General features: G+C 32.2%; 1 protein-coding gene across 7 annotated transcripts in view; it reads right to left on the minus strand.

Moving 5' to 3' along the window:
• Positions 1 to 3,536: 3,536 nt before the first annotated feature.
• The window catches only part of LOC122714402 (zwei Ig domain protein zig-8-like), a 262,470-nt gene continuing 249,071 nt past the window's right edge, over positions 3,537 to 16,935 (minus strand). For 6 of the 7 annotated variants that reach the window (XM_043935707.1, XM_043935705.1, XM_043935708.1 and 3 more), the window contains 3 exons: positions 15,593 to 15,776; positions 8,522 to 8,664; positions 3,537 to 6,900 (listed from right to left, as the gene is read on the minus strand). In XM_043935707.1, coding sequence (XP_043791642.1) covers positions 6,791 to 6,900; positions 8,522 to 8,664; positions 15,593 to 15,776 — 437 coding nt within the window. In that variant the 3' untranslated portion in view covers positions 3,537 to 6,790. The remainder of the gene's footprint in view (positions 6,901 to 8,521; positions 8,665 to 15,592; positions 15,777 to 16,935) is intronic. The other variant, XM_043935709.1, reaches the window with a different exon arrangement.

Raw genomic sequence — 16,935 nt, forward strand, 5'->3', positions numbered from 1 at the left:
AATAACAAAATAAATTTTATATAAAAATACTTTATGAAACTTTTCTGAAAATAATCTCAAAATATTCACATTTTAACTCTAACAATTCTTGAATATTTCATACGTGTATCAAACATCAATAGATATAAAGATAAAAACGAATCCCTTTCCCGGGATCGTTTTATCCCCGCGAAATAAAAACCGCATAATAAAAACAGATTCGTTTATGGCCGCCTATTGTGCTCCTCCATTCGGGAACACCGTCACGTCTCGAGGGGGAAATTTTCGATAACAATTTCATCGCGTTAAAATCTACGTAGATCGCGTAATAAGGACGTGCGTCGCAGCATAAAACGGCGCCACTTCCCTGTCTCTTTTCTCTTTTTTTATCGTTAGACGACAACGAACTCGGCTTATTAGATCACGATTCGCGCCTCGAAACTTTCCTCTTAAAATATTCGAACGAATTGCTCGTGGTCTGTCCTTTTACTTTAATTTCCGCCTCGAGTAGGGAGCGTGGGAGGGGGTGTGGATCGAGAAACGTGGAGGAAAGGGGATGTGGAGATAAGGGGTGTGTTTACCGGAAAAGAGGCGGTGTATAAGAAGAAAAATATTCGCATCTTGAAACGCGTATCCGCCTGTTTTTAAATGTGAACAAACGAGAATTTTATCCGGCATCGTGTCCTTTCCTTTTTATTTCCGCCTTTGTTTCGCTGTTCTCTTTTATTCGTTATCATTTTTTGTTAGTGGGTGCGTGAATTATGTATGTTGAGTTATTATACAGTCCCGAGTTGTTTGATTGTTTTTTAATAGTTTATAATGGAGGATAATTTTAAAATGTTTTGTTAAATTAGTTTGATTAAAAGGATTGATTACGTGGGGAGATATTTTCTATGATTTTCTATTTTTTTTTTTTATATAAAAGAATTTTGTAGAAAGAAAAATTCTTTAAATTATAAACACGAGTCTTGTCTTATTTTAATTCATTTTCAACTGAAATTGGTTTTTTATCTGGAACAGCAGAAAAACAGATTTTTAATTTCTTAATATTATAAAACAGGATAAAGTATAAGGCTAAAATATTTTACGTGTACCAAACACTAGTTTTTAATACGAAATAAAAGTTGTCTTCTATGAAACATCATTCCTTAATATTTACTAAAATTACATATTTATTTTTTTATTATTTTTCTAGACTCGATGAAAATGATTTTTGAATGTTTTATGACACAAAAATATTCAAGGCAATATAACCTATAAAAATTTCTTACCTAGTAAAAGAATATTCACTTTTTATTTTTCCTTTTTCACCCTTGTACACGCTCTATTGACGAAAACTCAACTCCCTGGATGAATCGTAACAGTTTCATCGCTTCCTCTGCAATTTGCGGTTTCTATAAATTGCGCCTCGAGTGCCTTTTCCAATTTTATCATTCCTGACTTGTTTAAAATTTCGCACACGAAAGAGAACGGTTATATCCCTCGGTGAAGATAAAGCTCGGATAAAAATAAGAAACATATCTATTCCGACACGATGGAAATTGTCGTTTCCTCGATAAATTTGTGCGCAAGAACTTCTCATCGTTTACGTATTCCAACCGATCGAGACACGATTGAACTCTTTCGTGCAACTTTCAAACGATTCGAGGAAACATATCATTCGAATTTTTAAACTTGATTCGCGATAAGATTTCTCTTATTGTTATAACTCGAAAGAGTTGTTATTGTGGCAGAAAAAAATTGAAAATTAAAATTTTCAAATTGGAATTTAATAGTTGAAAGAAAATTTTTTAAAAATTTTTATCTCGATGTTGAAGAGTTACGTTAAATAATTTTTAATTGCGTTTAATGAAAATTATCTTTAATACTGAAAAATAATATTGGTATTTTAACACGAATTCGATTCTTTGAAAAAAATAAATTCAATCGTTCAACGATTAATTACGAATGTACGTTTTATCGAAGCGTTATCTTGAATAAAAGAATTTAAGAAATTGATCCAGATAAAGTAAGCTTCTCCTATGGAGTTACTTAAAGGGATTGTCTAATCAGCCTTCCTGTCTGCTCATGCAATGGCTCGCAATCGATTTTACGAAGCATAGAACTCGTAAAAGAGATCGACGTGCACGCGATCGTCTCGAAAACTAGTTTGATCTTCCCTTGCCTGAGTCTGCGTCTACTTGTTCCCCAACTGGAATCATTCAAACGTCAACTGGTTAAACTCGATCTATTTCGAACGATATATTGCGCTAATAGTAACACTTTGAAATGTTGAACATAATTGAATCGAAAGACATTGTAGATATATTAAGAAAAAATTGATAATTGATATCATCGTCACAGTGAATGGTCATTCAATCAATGGACAATTATTAGCTAAATCAATGATCTTTTTATGATATAATAAATAAACGATTAAATGTAAATCCATATTTTAACCTGGAATTAATAAAAAATTTATCTTAATCATAAGAAATGATCTTCATAATTAATCTGATTGAAATATTTATATAAATATACATTTCCCTATTAAAATTATACTTTTAAATTGACATTACTTACGAGTTGACATAATAATACAACGTACAAATATATTAAAATCCATAACACTAACATTTCTATTAATTCGTGGCGAGCAAAAAGCAAATTCTGCAAATTCATTCTTTACTTAAAATTTTGTCAATTCGCCAATCCTTAAATTATCTCATTTCATCCTGGTCGAACAGACTTGACCAATAATGGCGGATCAGAAAGAAAAATATAGATCGTCAGAGAGAAATCTGATTCGAAAGCATTGATGGATAAATAGAATTGCCATCGAATCAACAAAGATCGATGGAGCGATGTCCAATCTGTCGATGACTCCTCTTTCTTTTTCTTTCTCTCTCTGCATTCTTTCAGACACAGGTGACGAGATTGAAGCATGGGTGGTTTGTGTGCCCGTCTGCTGTCTTTTTGAAACTTCAATCTCCGGTTACCTGGAATTTGATAGTGGAACTTGTTCCTAGAGGGGGCCAGTTTGTCCAGACGATCGACGAAAGTGGACGTTTCCGATGGAAAAGGGGTAATCTCTTCTCGAGTACGACTCGAGATTCGGCACGATGTATTTCTACGATTCCTTCGAAGGATTGGTTTCATGGGGACAGATTCGAAACGTGAAATATTACATGACTTTAAGATAACAGAGAAGGATTTTAAAAAGAACTGAGAGCGTGTTCAGAATTTTAAAACTAACAAATGTTTTTTTCTTGCTTTGTAACTTGACTTTAGATTTTTTATAAAGCTAGAATCATTACGTAGATATTAGTATTATTGGATATAAATGAAGAATTTGTTATTTTATGGAAATTAATTAATAAATATCACTTACCTTCGTAATATTACTTTCTGGTTATCCATCTGGTTATCCATCTGAGAAAAAATATATGCACGTTTTGTGATAAGAAATTAATATTGTATCTGAAAGGGGAATAAAATTTAAAAGCGATATAAAATAAATGTAATAATTTTTTTTAACAAAGTCGTTTAGAAAATTTTTCTTTCTTTAAAGTGCGAATATAAATGAAAGGAACAACGCATTCTTGTAAAACGCATATCGTATATTTCATAATTTTGCCGTCGGAGAAAACTTTGAATTTTATGTCGATTTTATCGAGTATTACTGCGCGATCTGTCTCGATACAGAGACATTCGATTGCTCTTCGAGCTGTTTGATCTATGGAGCGGATAGATCATTGAATCCCGGAAAAAAAAAATAAACAACTTTATGTAAAACGCGTTAGCTGCCATCGCTTTAAAAACTTCTCTTCATTATCACTTAATTGATGAGCTTGGGATTAGGTTGGCAGTTTTATGTTTTTCTTTTTCTTTTTTTTTTTTTTCATATCCCATTGTGCCCATTGAGTCGCTTTACAAATACCCGATCCTTAATTCGTAACACAATTTTCCATCCACCTCCCAATAATCTTTCCAATAATTTTCCAAAGAATATTTCATCCTTCGAACGAACAACATCGTTTTTAATTTGTATTCGTCCATTAAAATGAAAGTTGCAAGAAAATTGAATTCCATCCGAGAATTTTTAAATTTTTCAGATGTTTCATGATGATTCAATTTATTAAATATTTTTTCATTTATATCACTTTCATTTCTCAGGACTCCCCGCGCTCCCTTATTCCTTACAATTTCTCAACAATAAAAATGAAATAACAAATTTCTCGTTAATTAGGAAAGTATACATACATATGTACAAAATGCTGGCGCTAGTGTCGCTGTTACGAATTAAGCACACCCGTACATACTCGCTTCAACAAATCATGCATACGTAACTTTTTTTTTTTATCACTTGTTCAACATTCTTCGAAATAAATCAGAGTGATTTACTTCGCGAATATAACGTTCACAACGCGGTTAACACGCCATCGATCACGCCCTTCTCGATGATGCCGCTTCGTCATCGACTTTGCGCGCTCTTGATGACTTCCGGTTTCTTTCACTCGCGCTTTAACCTGGCTCTTTAAAAAATTAGATAATACTGATAATTCGAGCCTCGCTCAAGTGGTCCGTATCTAGGCAAATATATCTCACAATCGATTCTTATTTTTTCACGAGGATGGTTCAATTTTAACTTGGATATAATTGTATCGAGGTATCATCAATTTTATTAAAAATAAAGGAAATCAAAGAAAGAAGAATCAATTATATTCTTTTTTGAATTTTATCGAACAATTAATTGGAACAACGAAATTGATTAATAAATGTCAATAATAAATCCTGTCCAAAATAATTTAATTCAACAAAAAGGGATTCGTAATTAAACAAATTTGAACAATCCTCGCAACGAATCGTTCAATTTTCGAAACAAATACGCGTACAAATACCTAAGACGCTCGATCATCGATGTATGATATAACTTTATCACGGCTGTTTTTTTTTTTCGACGAACACACGTCAAGATCGTTCAGAAGGATCATCGTGCCCCATAAAACTTGCTTCTCAAGAAGGATCTGGAGCGGCAGTGAATAAGGAAATACAGGGGCGTCGAGGTGGTTTCCGGGCATAATCGAACTTCACCGACACGCATCCTACAGGAAATCGGTGGCGCATGGCTCGTACTTCCTTTGTCGACGTCCCTGCACCCGACACTTATTTGGAACGCTTCGACGATTGTGGAATGCGTTTATGGAAATTCGATCGAGGACCGACTTTTCGCGGAAGTATTTTTTTTTCTGCATTTTTGCCGGGAACAAAATTCCCTAAAAAATTTGGGAAAGAAATGTTTCAATTTCAGGGAGGAAGGAATTTTTAGTTACATATTGTGCTTCGATTTTTTTTTTTTGTTTCCTTGCACGGTAGAATGATTCTGATTGCCGAGAGGTTTCTTTTTTTTTATCGATGATTCTTTTGAATATTTTTTAGTATTGGTTCTCGATAATGCTTAACACAGAGAAAATGATGGAAATATGGAATATTTTTTTCACTTTTGACTTATAAAATTACGGAACAGTTGAAAAAGAGGAAATAAGAAATTCTATGATAATCCATGTTCCTATCATTTTTCTCTGTATAAAATAAATGAGAAATAAATATAAAAGTATGGAATGATTGATTATTCGATGAAACTTAACACGTTTACTATCCATTCATATGAAGGTTAAGATAATTTTTAATTTTTAATTCGTAATTCTAAGGATTTTAACATAAAAAGAAAGAACATTTTTTTTTTATAATATAAATATAGACGGTGAATATGTTAAATTTTTTCTCTTTTCTAATTACTTGGTAATTCAGTCTATCCGAGCGTTGAACAAGAAGATATGTTAAAATTGTAATATATTTCTATATTTTCGTACGTAAATTAAATCTGTACGTACTTATTTATTATCATAAACTTGATTATGCATTCGATGATTTCAAGATTTATCATACAGGATCAATGTAGAATGAATGAGAATGATACTTTCAATTATACGAATTAACTTAGTAAAAGATATGCACCTGACATCCACGTTAGGTTGCGAGACGTTTACACCTAAAATGGATATGAAATGTATACACCATATTTGGATTAGTACAACTAACTTACCTTAAATTAATTTATTCTTAACCCTTATATCAATAATATTGACCGAATTGTCGACATCATTCGACTTGTAAAATTTCAATAATCAAAAAATCCTTAAAGATCTAACTTCCAATCTAAGAATATAAATCAAATAATAATTAAATTGAAATTGAAAATATTTTAGAATTTTGTGCAAATAAATAAAAAAGAAAATCCAAGTATCTTCCCCTCCACTGTAAAAGCAACAAAAGATACTCGAAATATCGACATAAGGGTTAATTCCACCCTATCGAAACTAAACTCCAAACTACCCCGAAAACCGAAATACAAAGGCACAAGACGAATCTTAACCTCTCAATTTCCTTGGGTCCTCGAACCCAACCAATCATCGACAAATTCCTCCTCCCAGGATGATTCATCAGCTTCCGATTAACCACCAGTGCTCCACTAGCTGGAAGGACAAAAAACGCGAGGTCGAAGCGCTCTGACAAGTTGACAGATGGAATCAAGGATGTGAGCGACGCAGAAAGACAATGGCGGACCAATGCTGCCAACCTTTCCCCACGCCTCAAGCCCATTCTCCTCTCGCAGAGTTTCAACTTTTCAAGTTTTTTGCATTCACCGCCCTCCTCTCGTCCGTTTTTTCACGTTTCTTGTTCACGTGTGGCCACGTCCATTCTCCCAACGATAATATAAAAGTTCTGTGTATTGTGATGCGGCGAGGAAGCGACGAAACTGGTCGATCCTTCATCTCAGCACCTGTTGTATCCGACCGAGAAAGACGCATAAGAGGAGCAGCAACGAACCGTTACTGGCGACCTCTGCGGAACCGTGATGCAGCTCGGCTAAGCTTTCTCCTGAAACACCGGTACATACACTCAAATACCGCCAACTTTCATCCACATTGTTCTGGGGTAATTATCATTTCCTGTCGAAGCTTGTTCTTGAGTTTAGTGGTGGATATATATCTCGAGATACCAATTGGGCGCAATAATTTATGATTTGAAAAAATTAATCGTTGAATTGTTTTCGATTCTTTTTGACTTCTTTGAATTGTATCTGTTCTGAAAGATTTGATGAATTAGTATTGAGTTTAAGTTTTTAAGTTAAGATTGAAAATATTGTAATCAAATAAAAGAATAATATATGTTATACAAATATTATAAGAACTATTTGTAGTACAATCTGAGCTTTTTAACTTTGAAAGGGTACAGGAACATTCTCTCTCGCACAATTTGCATTTTAGCACAAGTGAAGAACGATAGAACGAATGGAGTGTTCACGTTTAATAGAACTGTCAAGATTTTGTGAAATTTGCTATTTTAAATTTCGATACAATCAGTTCTTTTGTAAAAAGTAATAGCTTTGTGGATAATAGAGCTAAAATTAACGCGCGCCATTATTATTCTGAATTAATTGAAAGGTCTAGAGCTAGAATTCAGCATCAAGAGTTATTAAAACTTTTTTGAAAAAATACTGTTTCAATAATTAACACTATATAATTTTTCAATTTATTAATAAGAAAGTTGATGCTTCTTGGAAAATATTTTATTTTACTTGATAAAGAAAATGTTTCTGTACATTTTATTTATTACTTTCTTATAATGTATATTTGAATTTCTTGTAAATATCATGTTATACAGAGAAAATTAATAATAAAATTATATTTTTCAATTTTTTTTATGAAATTTACATATAATAATTTCGAAGATTTGACAAAAAAGCTTTTAGAGCAAAGTTTCCAATTTAGTAGCAGAGTTTAAACTTTAAATCTATATTGCAAAAATCGATGGTGATAATTTGTGATATATCTTATCAGTCCTTCTTTGTGCAATGCATTTAAATTTCTTGTAATTTAACAACAGCCGTTAGTAGAAGCGATACTTCGTTCACTTCTTTCGTCACGCTCACCTATAATTAAGCGTAATATGCATAAATATTACACGATACTTAGTTGCCCACGTGACTTTCATTTTGACATCGTTATAAAGATGGTCGTATAATTTTTCCTGATCCTTTCGCATTATGAGAATTTTCAGAGAAAAGTTCATCGTATATAAATCTACTACTTTACTAACTTTTACAAAATTTATTTCACATCTCTCAAATAGAACTTTTTTTATCTTCGTAAAAAATTCGAAGAAAATTATCTTCTTAATAAAAGATAAGATATCTGCTGACTTTTCTAAATTCTAACAATTATAAATATTACAGTTAAAATATAAATGAAAGAAAATTAATATCTTAATAACAAAGCAAGATTATTAAATTAAATTCAAACTTCAACAATAATTGCGATAAAATAATAAGATATTCAAATCGAATACCAAGAAAATTTATCAATTTATCTGTAAGTCTGTAAGTCACTCTTTTTCTCGAGATAAGGTCCAAACTACTTCAATAGTTTTTGTGATAAATTTATCGATAACGAAACGTTAAAAATTGGGGATAAATCGTTGGAAAATTGCTTGTACTCACCGTTCAGCACATGCACGTGAACGGTGGCAGGTTGATCGGGCATGGTGGTTAGATGGCACGTGTAGTTTCCACTGTCAGCTGGTCCCACCCTCGCTATGCTGAGAGTCGAATTGGCCCCCTCTTCCATTAGGTCCGTTTTCACGCTGGAACATAGGTGTTGAAATTTCAATTTCCAATCTCTGACAGGCATTTTTTCATCGGGCGAAAATGCTCGGCCCAATTTTTCAGGGATCGTAGACTTTTATTCGACTGCATTCTCGCAGTCATCGACCACTCTTTCTCGTTTTATCGCGCGTTTAACTCTCGATTTTGGCACGGATGACACTCTGGGTAAAACAAACGACGAGTTTCTCTTTTATTTCCTTGCCTCGAAAAAACTCGATTCGCTTGGTTTTTAAAAAAAAAGAGAAAACGTGAAACATGAATCTTTCAATATTAAAATTTTATGGAAGAGAATTCTAATCGCTCTCCAATTTGTTTCTTTATGTTTATTATTATTATTAATTATTAAGATCTTTTAGGAACTTTTTCCAAGACATTATTTTTGTTACAAATTTGGAAATATGATAAAATTTTGCTTTTTTTTTTCCATAAAATCGTGAATTGAATCGTGAAACGTAGATAAATGAAGTGATTTAAAATATTATGATACGAGTGATAATATAGCACGTGATATATTTAATGCTGAATCGAAGTAAAATTAGATATTGATATGCATTGGGAAAATATGAATGTAATCAACTTCTATTTGGAAAGTATTACCATATAGAATTTTGATCGTTCTGGGAATATGTTCTGGGGATACGTATAATAGTTACCAATTTATTTCCGAATAGTCTCGGAGAAAATTAAAAAAAAAATTCATATACATATAATATAAAATCAATTCGCACAGATGTTCCTTTTATCGATCAATTCTATCGATATATAAAAAAGAAAATTTAAATATAACAGTATGAAATAAACGAATTTATTAATTCGTAAATTTGAATAAAAATTCCATCTTATTAAAAAAACAAAAAAAAAAGTTTCGTGAATAAATAAAAATTGGTAGATTCATTAATAATAATCCATTTATACACTATTCATTGTGTGTTATTAATGGATTAAAATGCGAAAGAAGATAAAAAAAAAACTGTGTAATCTCGATTTAAATAATTTATAAAAGCAAGTAGAACATCTACAAGTGGTATTACTCCAATGTAATGGATCTGCCACTTGCTCTATCTGACAAGGAACACAGTGTTATTTTCCTACATGCACGAACAGAACGACATTGCAAAAGAATTTCTTATGATGATAGGGCGGCTGTAAAGCAATAAATCACTAGGTTTGATCGTTTCAAGATTACGTACGATGCTTATGTAAAGTGCGCGTGTAAAGCAATTATTCCATGGCAATAAATATTAGGCTATCGTTTTCATCGTGGCGTGCAGGTATGATTATTGCTTTACTAGGGGCAGTTTTGTTTTACACTTATTATCAATATTCGTAGAGAATATTTCATTGGTAATTGGATGGTGATGTATATAATTTAATGTATTATATTGGAACAATTTTTTTTGGTTATTATTATAATTATATTACAAATTGTGAAATTAATTTATTCTCTATTCGAAAATTACTATATAATTATCGTTTAACAATTTATATATGTCATAAAGTTGTGCAATAAACTGCAGGCTGATCAGTTTATGCCGCGTGTATCATAAAAAATTTAATAATCATTTGAAAGAATGAAGAAAATGTATCAAAAGATCTCTTTTAAATGTTTATTCGATTTCGTTTAATTATCGTTGCCGTGCTGTCATTTCACCGTGCTTCTACGAATTTCTAATAAAAAAGATAATAAAAATTTTATTTCCCTTTTTATTAAACACCTTGATTAACATTTTATATATAATACAATTTTTTTTTTAATTTGGTATGTTAATTTAAAAAAAAAATCTCTTTACATTAGAATCTTTTAAAATGTAGCATCATAAGCATCTATTGTTGCATAAAAATCGAGTTTATAAAATACTCCGTTGCACGAGGTATCAAATTTTCAAAATATCACCTTATATAGAATCATACCATGTATCGTATTACATAAAAATCGAACTCTCAAGATACCTTATTTTACTAAAATGGAGTATCTAGATTACATAGAATACGATTTACATAAAATATTGTATGAAAATTGAACTCTGAAAATAGAGAATTTTTAAAATTGGGATATCATGTAAAATATACTACAGAAATCAAGGTTCAAAATTTATGCTCTTAAAACATTTCATTTTACATGACAATATCTAGCAATTGTCTAGTAACAATTTGCTTTGCACTTTTCGTACAAAATTGAAATTCTCCCCATGTTCACACATTTTTCATTCCCCTTTTAAACTTATCCAAAATTATTAATGATAAATGAAAAAGTACAATACCTCCCCCTTTTTTTTATTCAATTGTTTAAACCCAATGATAAATGCTTTCTATTTCTTTTTTTTTTTTGTACGCGAAACACAGAAGGTGGCCTTTAATTGAAAAACTTTTCACAGGCTGCAATTTGTCCGTTGTTCGTTATCTCCTCCCGAGCACGATTGCTCGTTGATCCATGGCGTTAAGCAACCCCCGATCCTCTCGCCTGGTTTCTTTCAGTTTCGCGTTAATATACCGCCATCTCGAATACTTTTCCCCATTATTCTTTCCCCTTCCTCTTCATTCTCCCTTTCGTTCGATTGTCCAACATTTTTCCACGAAATTGCGTTAACGGGATTAACGCTTCCACGACGGTGTAAATTTGTCACGAGTCTGTAATTTTAAACGGGATGAAAAATGGCCGCGAATATATAATAAACTAGGGGATTGAATCACGGCCCTATTAACGCGTCCCGGCGTACGAATGATTTAATCGGCTATTGTTTTAAACTATAACTCGGTTGTATAGAGATGTCGTTCGAGAAGAGATTTTTACCGAAGAAAATTAATGAGGAGATAGTGTTTGAATGTAAATACACTTTCAAGAATATGAATAATATCGTTGATAATTATCTGGAAATAATAAATTTGAGTTATTTAATATATTATTTTAAGAAATTTTTGTATGGATAAAAATATTTCGAATTCACTCAACTTCGTTATATCAAAAATTGAGTATTATACTTTTTTTTAAATATAAGTTATACAAGAATTGCGTGATTTTTTTTATAAATGAAGATTTCTAAATAAAGAAGTATTGATCTTTACTAAATTTAACAATTTTGCTTTGTTTCTTGAATCCTGTATTAAATCCAATAATATTTGGATATAATTATTTGTCGAAATTTGATTTTGAATTTTTATTTCGAATAATTGAACGAAAAATCGAACAATCTTCAATCTTTTTGCTTCAATTTTAGGAAGAAGAACGTATTACAATTTTGTTAAAAGTTTCTCAATTGATAATGTTACTCTTTATTCTCTTGGAGAAGTTTAGAGATAGAGATGAATAACACCGTTTGTTATCTTTTTCTTTCACTCAAAAATCAATAGTTGTTATACGATATTATCCGTGAAATAGCTCCAACAAATGAGAGCGGCTTTTCACGGGAGCTATTTACGATGTGTTTGATCCACTTTTAAAACTGATGATTTAAAATCAATGCGAATTAACGATAGCAATTTCTAAATGTTTGGAAAATCCAATCAACGTGGCTGTAATCACATTTGCCATTTAATTCGCGTGAAATGATTTTGTTAGTAATTAAAATCTTAATTAACGAGACAAGTATGTTTTATTACCTGATGCAATCGTTTGCGATTCTAAAATATAATATTATAATGTTGTCTGGATAAATAAAAATTGTTGTGGCCAACAACTTTTAAATAAAACATCAACAACTTCTTATCTCGCGAATGAATAATCAATAAAAATGTTTCTCGAAATATTTCGTATAATAGGAAAGTTAAAGTGTGTTAAATATATGGAGTATTATTATTGGATTGATTAAGGCAAATATTTAATTTCAATTTGTAGTATGATTTTCTCTCCAATTCTAGCTCTTACGTATGTAATATGTGCGATATCCACTCCAGTTGGCATATAGTTTCGAAATTACATTTAGAATTTCACAGGTTAACGATATTCGACAAATATTGTAGTTTGTTTTGTCGAAATCTCGTTAGTATCTCGAATATTGTATCATTGCAGGAAACTGCAAATTGAAACTTACTAATAACACCTTGTATCATCACATCTCGTAATAAATAATCACGAGAGCCTATAAAATAAAATAAGAAAATATTATGTCGTATGAAAAAAAAGAAAAATATAACGAAAATAAGTTAATTTTTAATACACACAAATATATGAATTGCATACGTTCATTCAATGTACAAATTACTATGTTAATAAAAGTCATAAAAAGATACATTTATCGTTAAATGCAGCATGAAGTTCACGAGTTTTTTTCCTGGATGATATAGATATTATGTTGCATACAATGTCTATTTTGATATATTAGTTTTTCCAACTAACGTATCAGCATTTCCGGAAGGAATGAAACATTAATTAACATTGTCATAAATATTATCCATTAACATGGAATTCGAGCTTATAAATATTTAAGTATGCTGATGAATTAAGATCGAGTATTATTGTAAAATGTAGCATGACTTCTTTTAACTTGAATTTCCCTTGTCTTATCTTACATTACGAAAAAAAGTATACACTTCGAATTTATAATTTTAATTCACAGAGATTCACAGAGTTTTGTTTTTATTCATTTCTTTCATACCCTAGAAAATCCTAAAACAAAATCATAAAACAATTTACCTTTCCTTACCAATTAAAAATAAAACCTTATTTATTTATCTTTCCCAAATTATCTTACATATAATAATATCTAATTCTCTAATCTTCTAAACTTAAAGATAAATTGAATATAACTACAAATATTTTTAAAATATTTTAAGAAATTACAATTAAACCCACTTTTATTTTGAATCTCTGTCACACCAATCGTACAGCGATCGATGTAACCGGATATTCTCATCTCCGATATCCTCGACGCGTCGAACACCTCGCGAGCAGTTAATTAAAAGCTCGAATAAACGTGGCGACGGATAAATTCGCATTTTGCACGGTGAGGGGATGGACAGTTATCTTCCTGGAGAAAAATAACGAGCGGCAAAACGATGCTTCCTGCGGTTACGGTTCGCGGTTTCCACGGGCCACGTGGTTGCCACGTACGAAAGGGGTTGAAGTGGTCGTGCCCACGAGGATGCTACGAGAGCCTCTATGTACACGCGTCTTTATGTACCTGCCACTGAGTGCAAACTAATTCCATTTACCGGCAACCACCGTGTCTACGGCTTGTAACTTTGTCGGGACGTCGAGTGCACCGACAACGTTTCCGCGATGCGAGAAACATTCTAGTTCCCGCTGCAACACTGTCGTTCAAACGTTAAGCGTCACACTCGGCTTAGTGTCGCCTCCTCTCTAGATGGCGCGGAGGATCGTCTTACGATCTTCGACTCGTGCAACGCCTTATGCAGATGTTTTTCCAAACGATTTACATTGCGAATTATGTTTCCTTTTCTGTGCTATTTACATTATAAATTATCAAAAAAAGAAAGAAAGGGTATCGTACGCGGATGTTTTTTATTTTGTAATTTTGAACGAGATGCTTGAATGAAAGAAAATGTTATAAATCAGCCAAACTTGACAATTTCTTATTTACTTTTTATACTAATGGAAGATTAACATTTGTTAATATTTCAATGTTATTAGCATCTCTATTTGCTCTATTATATATAACATTTTTTACATTACAAGAATAACGTCTCGTGCGTTAATTAATTACGTATATTAATTTTTCATCAGTGTTTGTCTGAGACGGTATTTTCACAATTGGTATTTTCAAGACTGTGGTTGGTTTATACGGGGAATTAAGGGGTTGGATGAATCTATGTGGGTGGAAAGGCGGCCGGAATTGTTGACACTGGATTATAACTTTGGCGGAACAAGCCATTCTGGCATCGATGTTCCGAGGATTGTCGGTTCCGAGAACCGACTATCGTGCATGATTTATGACGTGTCGCGGCGTGGTTACGATCGCTCGTATCCATGGAATGCCAAGTGGCGTGTACGCTTGCCTCAGGTCGCAATCAGACAGTTGAAGATATCTCGGTGTTCGGTTTCGAATCGTGGTCGTATGGAGAGGTGGATCGTTGCGTTTCGAACGTCACCGGTGTTTTGTCGTGTTTGACTCGTGCGAAGGATGGATGGATTCTCGAGGAGGATTGATGCACGGGGATGTATTGAGTTATGTGCGGTCGTTACCGTCCTCTTTTTAGGGGAGATATCTCTTTTTCCTCGTTTGGAATTGGAATTAGGGCAGATCGGTGGATCTGACAGAGGGATGTATAATGAATTGTGGGAATGAGTAAATGTGATCGTGAGAAATATACTACTGAATATATTAGAGAATTATTGTTAAGATTTCGAAGAACAAGAAATATGTAAATTAGACGTACGTATATTTGTTGTACTAATTTTTTTAATTTAAATTTTGAAACGAATTTTTGTTTTGTGCGTTTATTTTGTTATTTTGTTTGAAGGTTTGAAGTTATGTGGGATTTAGAGAATGAATTCCTTTGCATATCCAGATTTACTCGTGGAGGAGGAGGAGGGAAGGCGAAATGAGATCGATTCCAATTTTTTTTTTCCAATCGAGGAAAATATGTTAGAGATCTTGATCTACGTTGTCGAACCATTGCTAAACTTTTCAGTTCTTTAATATCCGTTCCAAGCGCGTCTGTTGAATTTATTTTTAAGAATCATTTGCATAGAAATTAATTTCAACTTCATCTTTCTACGTACTCTTCCTATCCATGTTCGAAGAATATTGGAAAGTTTGAAAGATTGGCTCGGATTACCGATTGTTTAATTCCAGGAATGCAATTTATGAATCGTATTTACGAATCTTTTAGTTACAAACACGCGTGGTAGATTTATAATTTTAATAAATTCGATGGTTCTGGGACAAAGATTTCTTCTATTTAAAATTATTTTAAAAAAAGAAATGGTAACAAAATAATTTGACTCACCTGATACCGCCTCTCGTCGTGTCGTAGTTCAAAACTCTGTTGCCGTGAAGCCACTGCACGACACTGTATTGCACTTGCATTGCTATGTGGCGCACAACGCATAACAGCTCTATAGTGCTGTCAGCCTCATAATACTTGTCTCTCAGAGGTTCACCCAGGGCGTCCACTATTTGGACGGATGGTGCTGAAATTTCATTAAGGGATATTAAGATATTGTCATCGTTAAGTCAATTGATTGATTTTAGAAGGATAGTGTATAGACATTGCATCTTGGCATACATGTTGAAGTAATAATATTATCTGTTACATATAAAAAATATATTTAATATATTTCTGTTTTATTGCAAATTTATATATATATATAATTAATTTATTTAATGTTATCAGTCTTTTAGTTTCATTAATTTAAAGAATGTTGTAATATTTGATTAAAATAATTTCTATTTTCTGTTTGTGAAAAGGAAATTTTGAGAGAAAATTTTAATTTAGAAGAGAAATAATAGTTGAAAAAGAAATAATATTTTTGTCAATTCGTTTCATCAAGATTATTGGTATTCTTTATTATGCCAAGAAACTGTATATGGAATTTTTCTACTACAATCATAATATCTTTTCAATTCTTTTCTTGCATTTAATTTGAAAACATATTGAAGAATAAAGAGTTACTTGAGTATTTTGGAATTTTGTTACAAAAATGTTGACCGCAAATTAAACCGACCTAGATTCAATAATGGATGAAACTAAACATCATCCCCATACTATTTCAAATATTTTACAGGGCCAATAAATATTCACAATAGATCGAGCTGTTCACGCGTAAGTGCATCCAACGATCGAGGAACAATTCAGATCTGATCTTTCATCCTTCCCCTTCTGGACCATTTCCAGAATTCGTAGTTTATCATGCATCCGTATTTCCGTGGTCCAAGAATCATGGAAATACGAAATTACGAGTAGATGGAAATGATTCGAAAATCGCTACGTTTAAGACTCCTCCGATTTTCCACGCTTACAAATTACGAGATGCAACACGAATACAAATGATGCTGTTTAATAATGCGAATAATGCGATGAATCACGGGTAGGAAAAGGATTTTATCAACGACGATCATGTTATATATTTACAGACAGGCGAAAATATGTCGTTCCATCGCGATATAAAGGTGATAACAGTGGATTGAAATTTTATTGGAGTTGCATCGTTGATGAAATTTTTTACAATTTGCAAGTCACTTGATGCCAATGAATATCTGTAAACGATTTGGTTGGATAAGAAAATTTCATTTCACAAGGGTGATAAATATGGATGATGCGTCATCCTTGATGCATACGTGTATCTAACG

This window comes from Apis laboriosa, unplaced genomic scaffold, assembly GCF_014066325.1.
Source record: "Apis laboriosa isolate Shangri-la unplaced genomic scaffold, ASM1406632v1 scaffold2_cov157, whole genome shotgun sequence".
In the NCBI taxonomy this organism is placed as follows: domain Eukaryota; kingdom Metazoa; phylum Arthropoda; class Insecta; order Hymenoptera; family Apidae; genus Apis; species Apis laboriosa.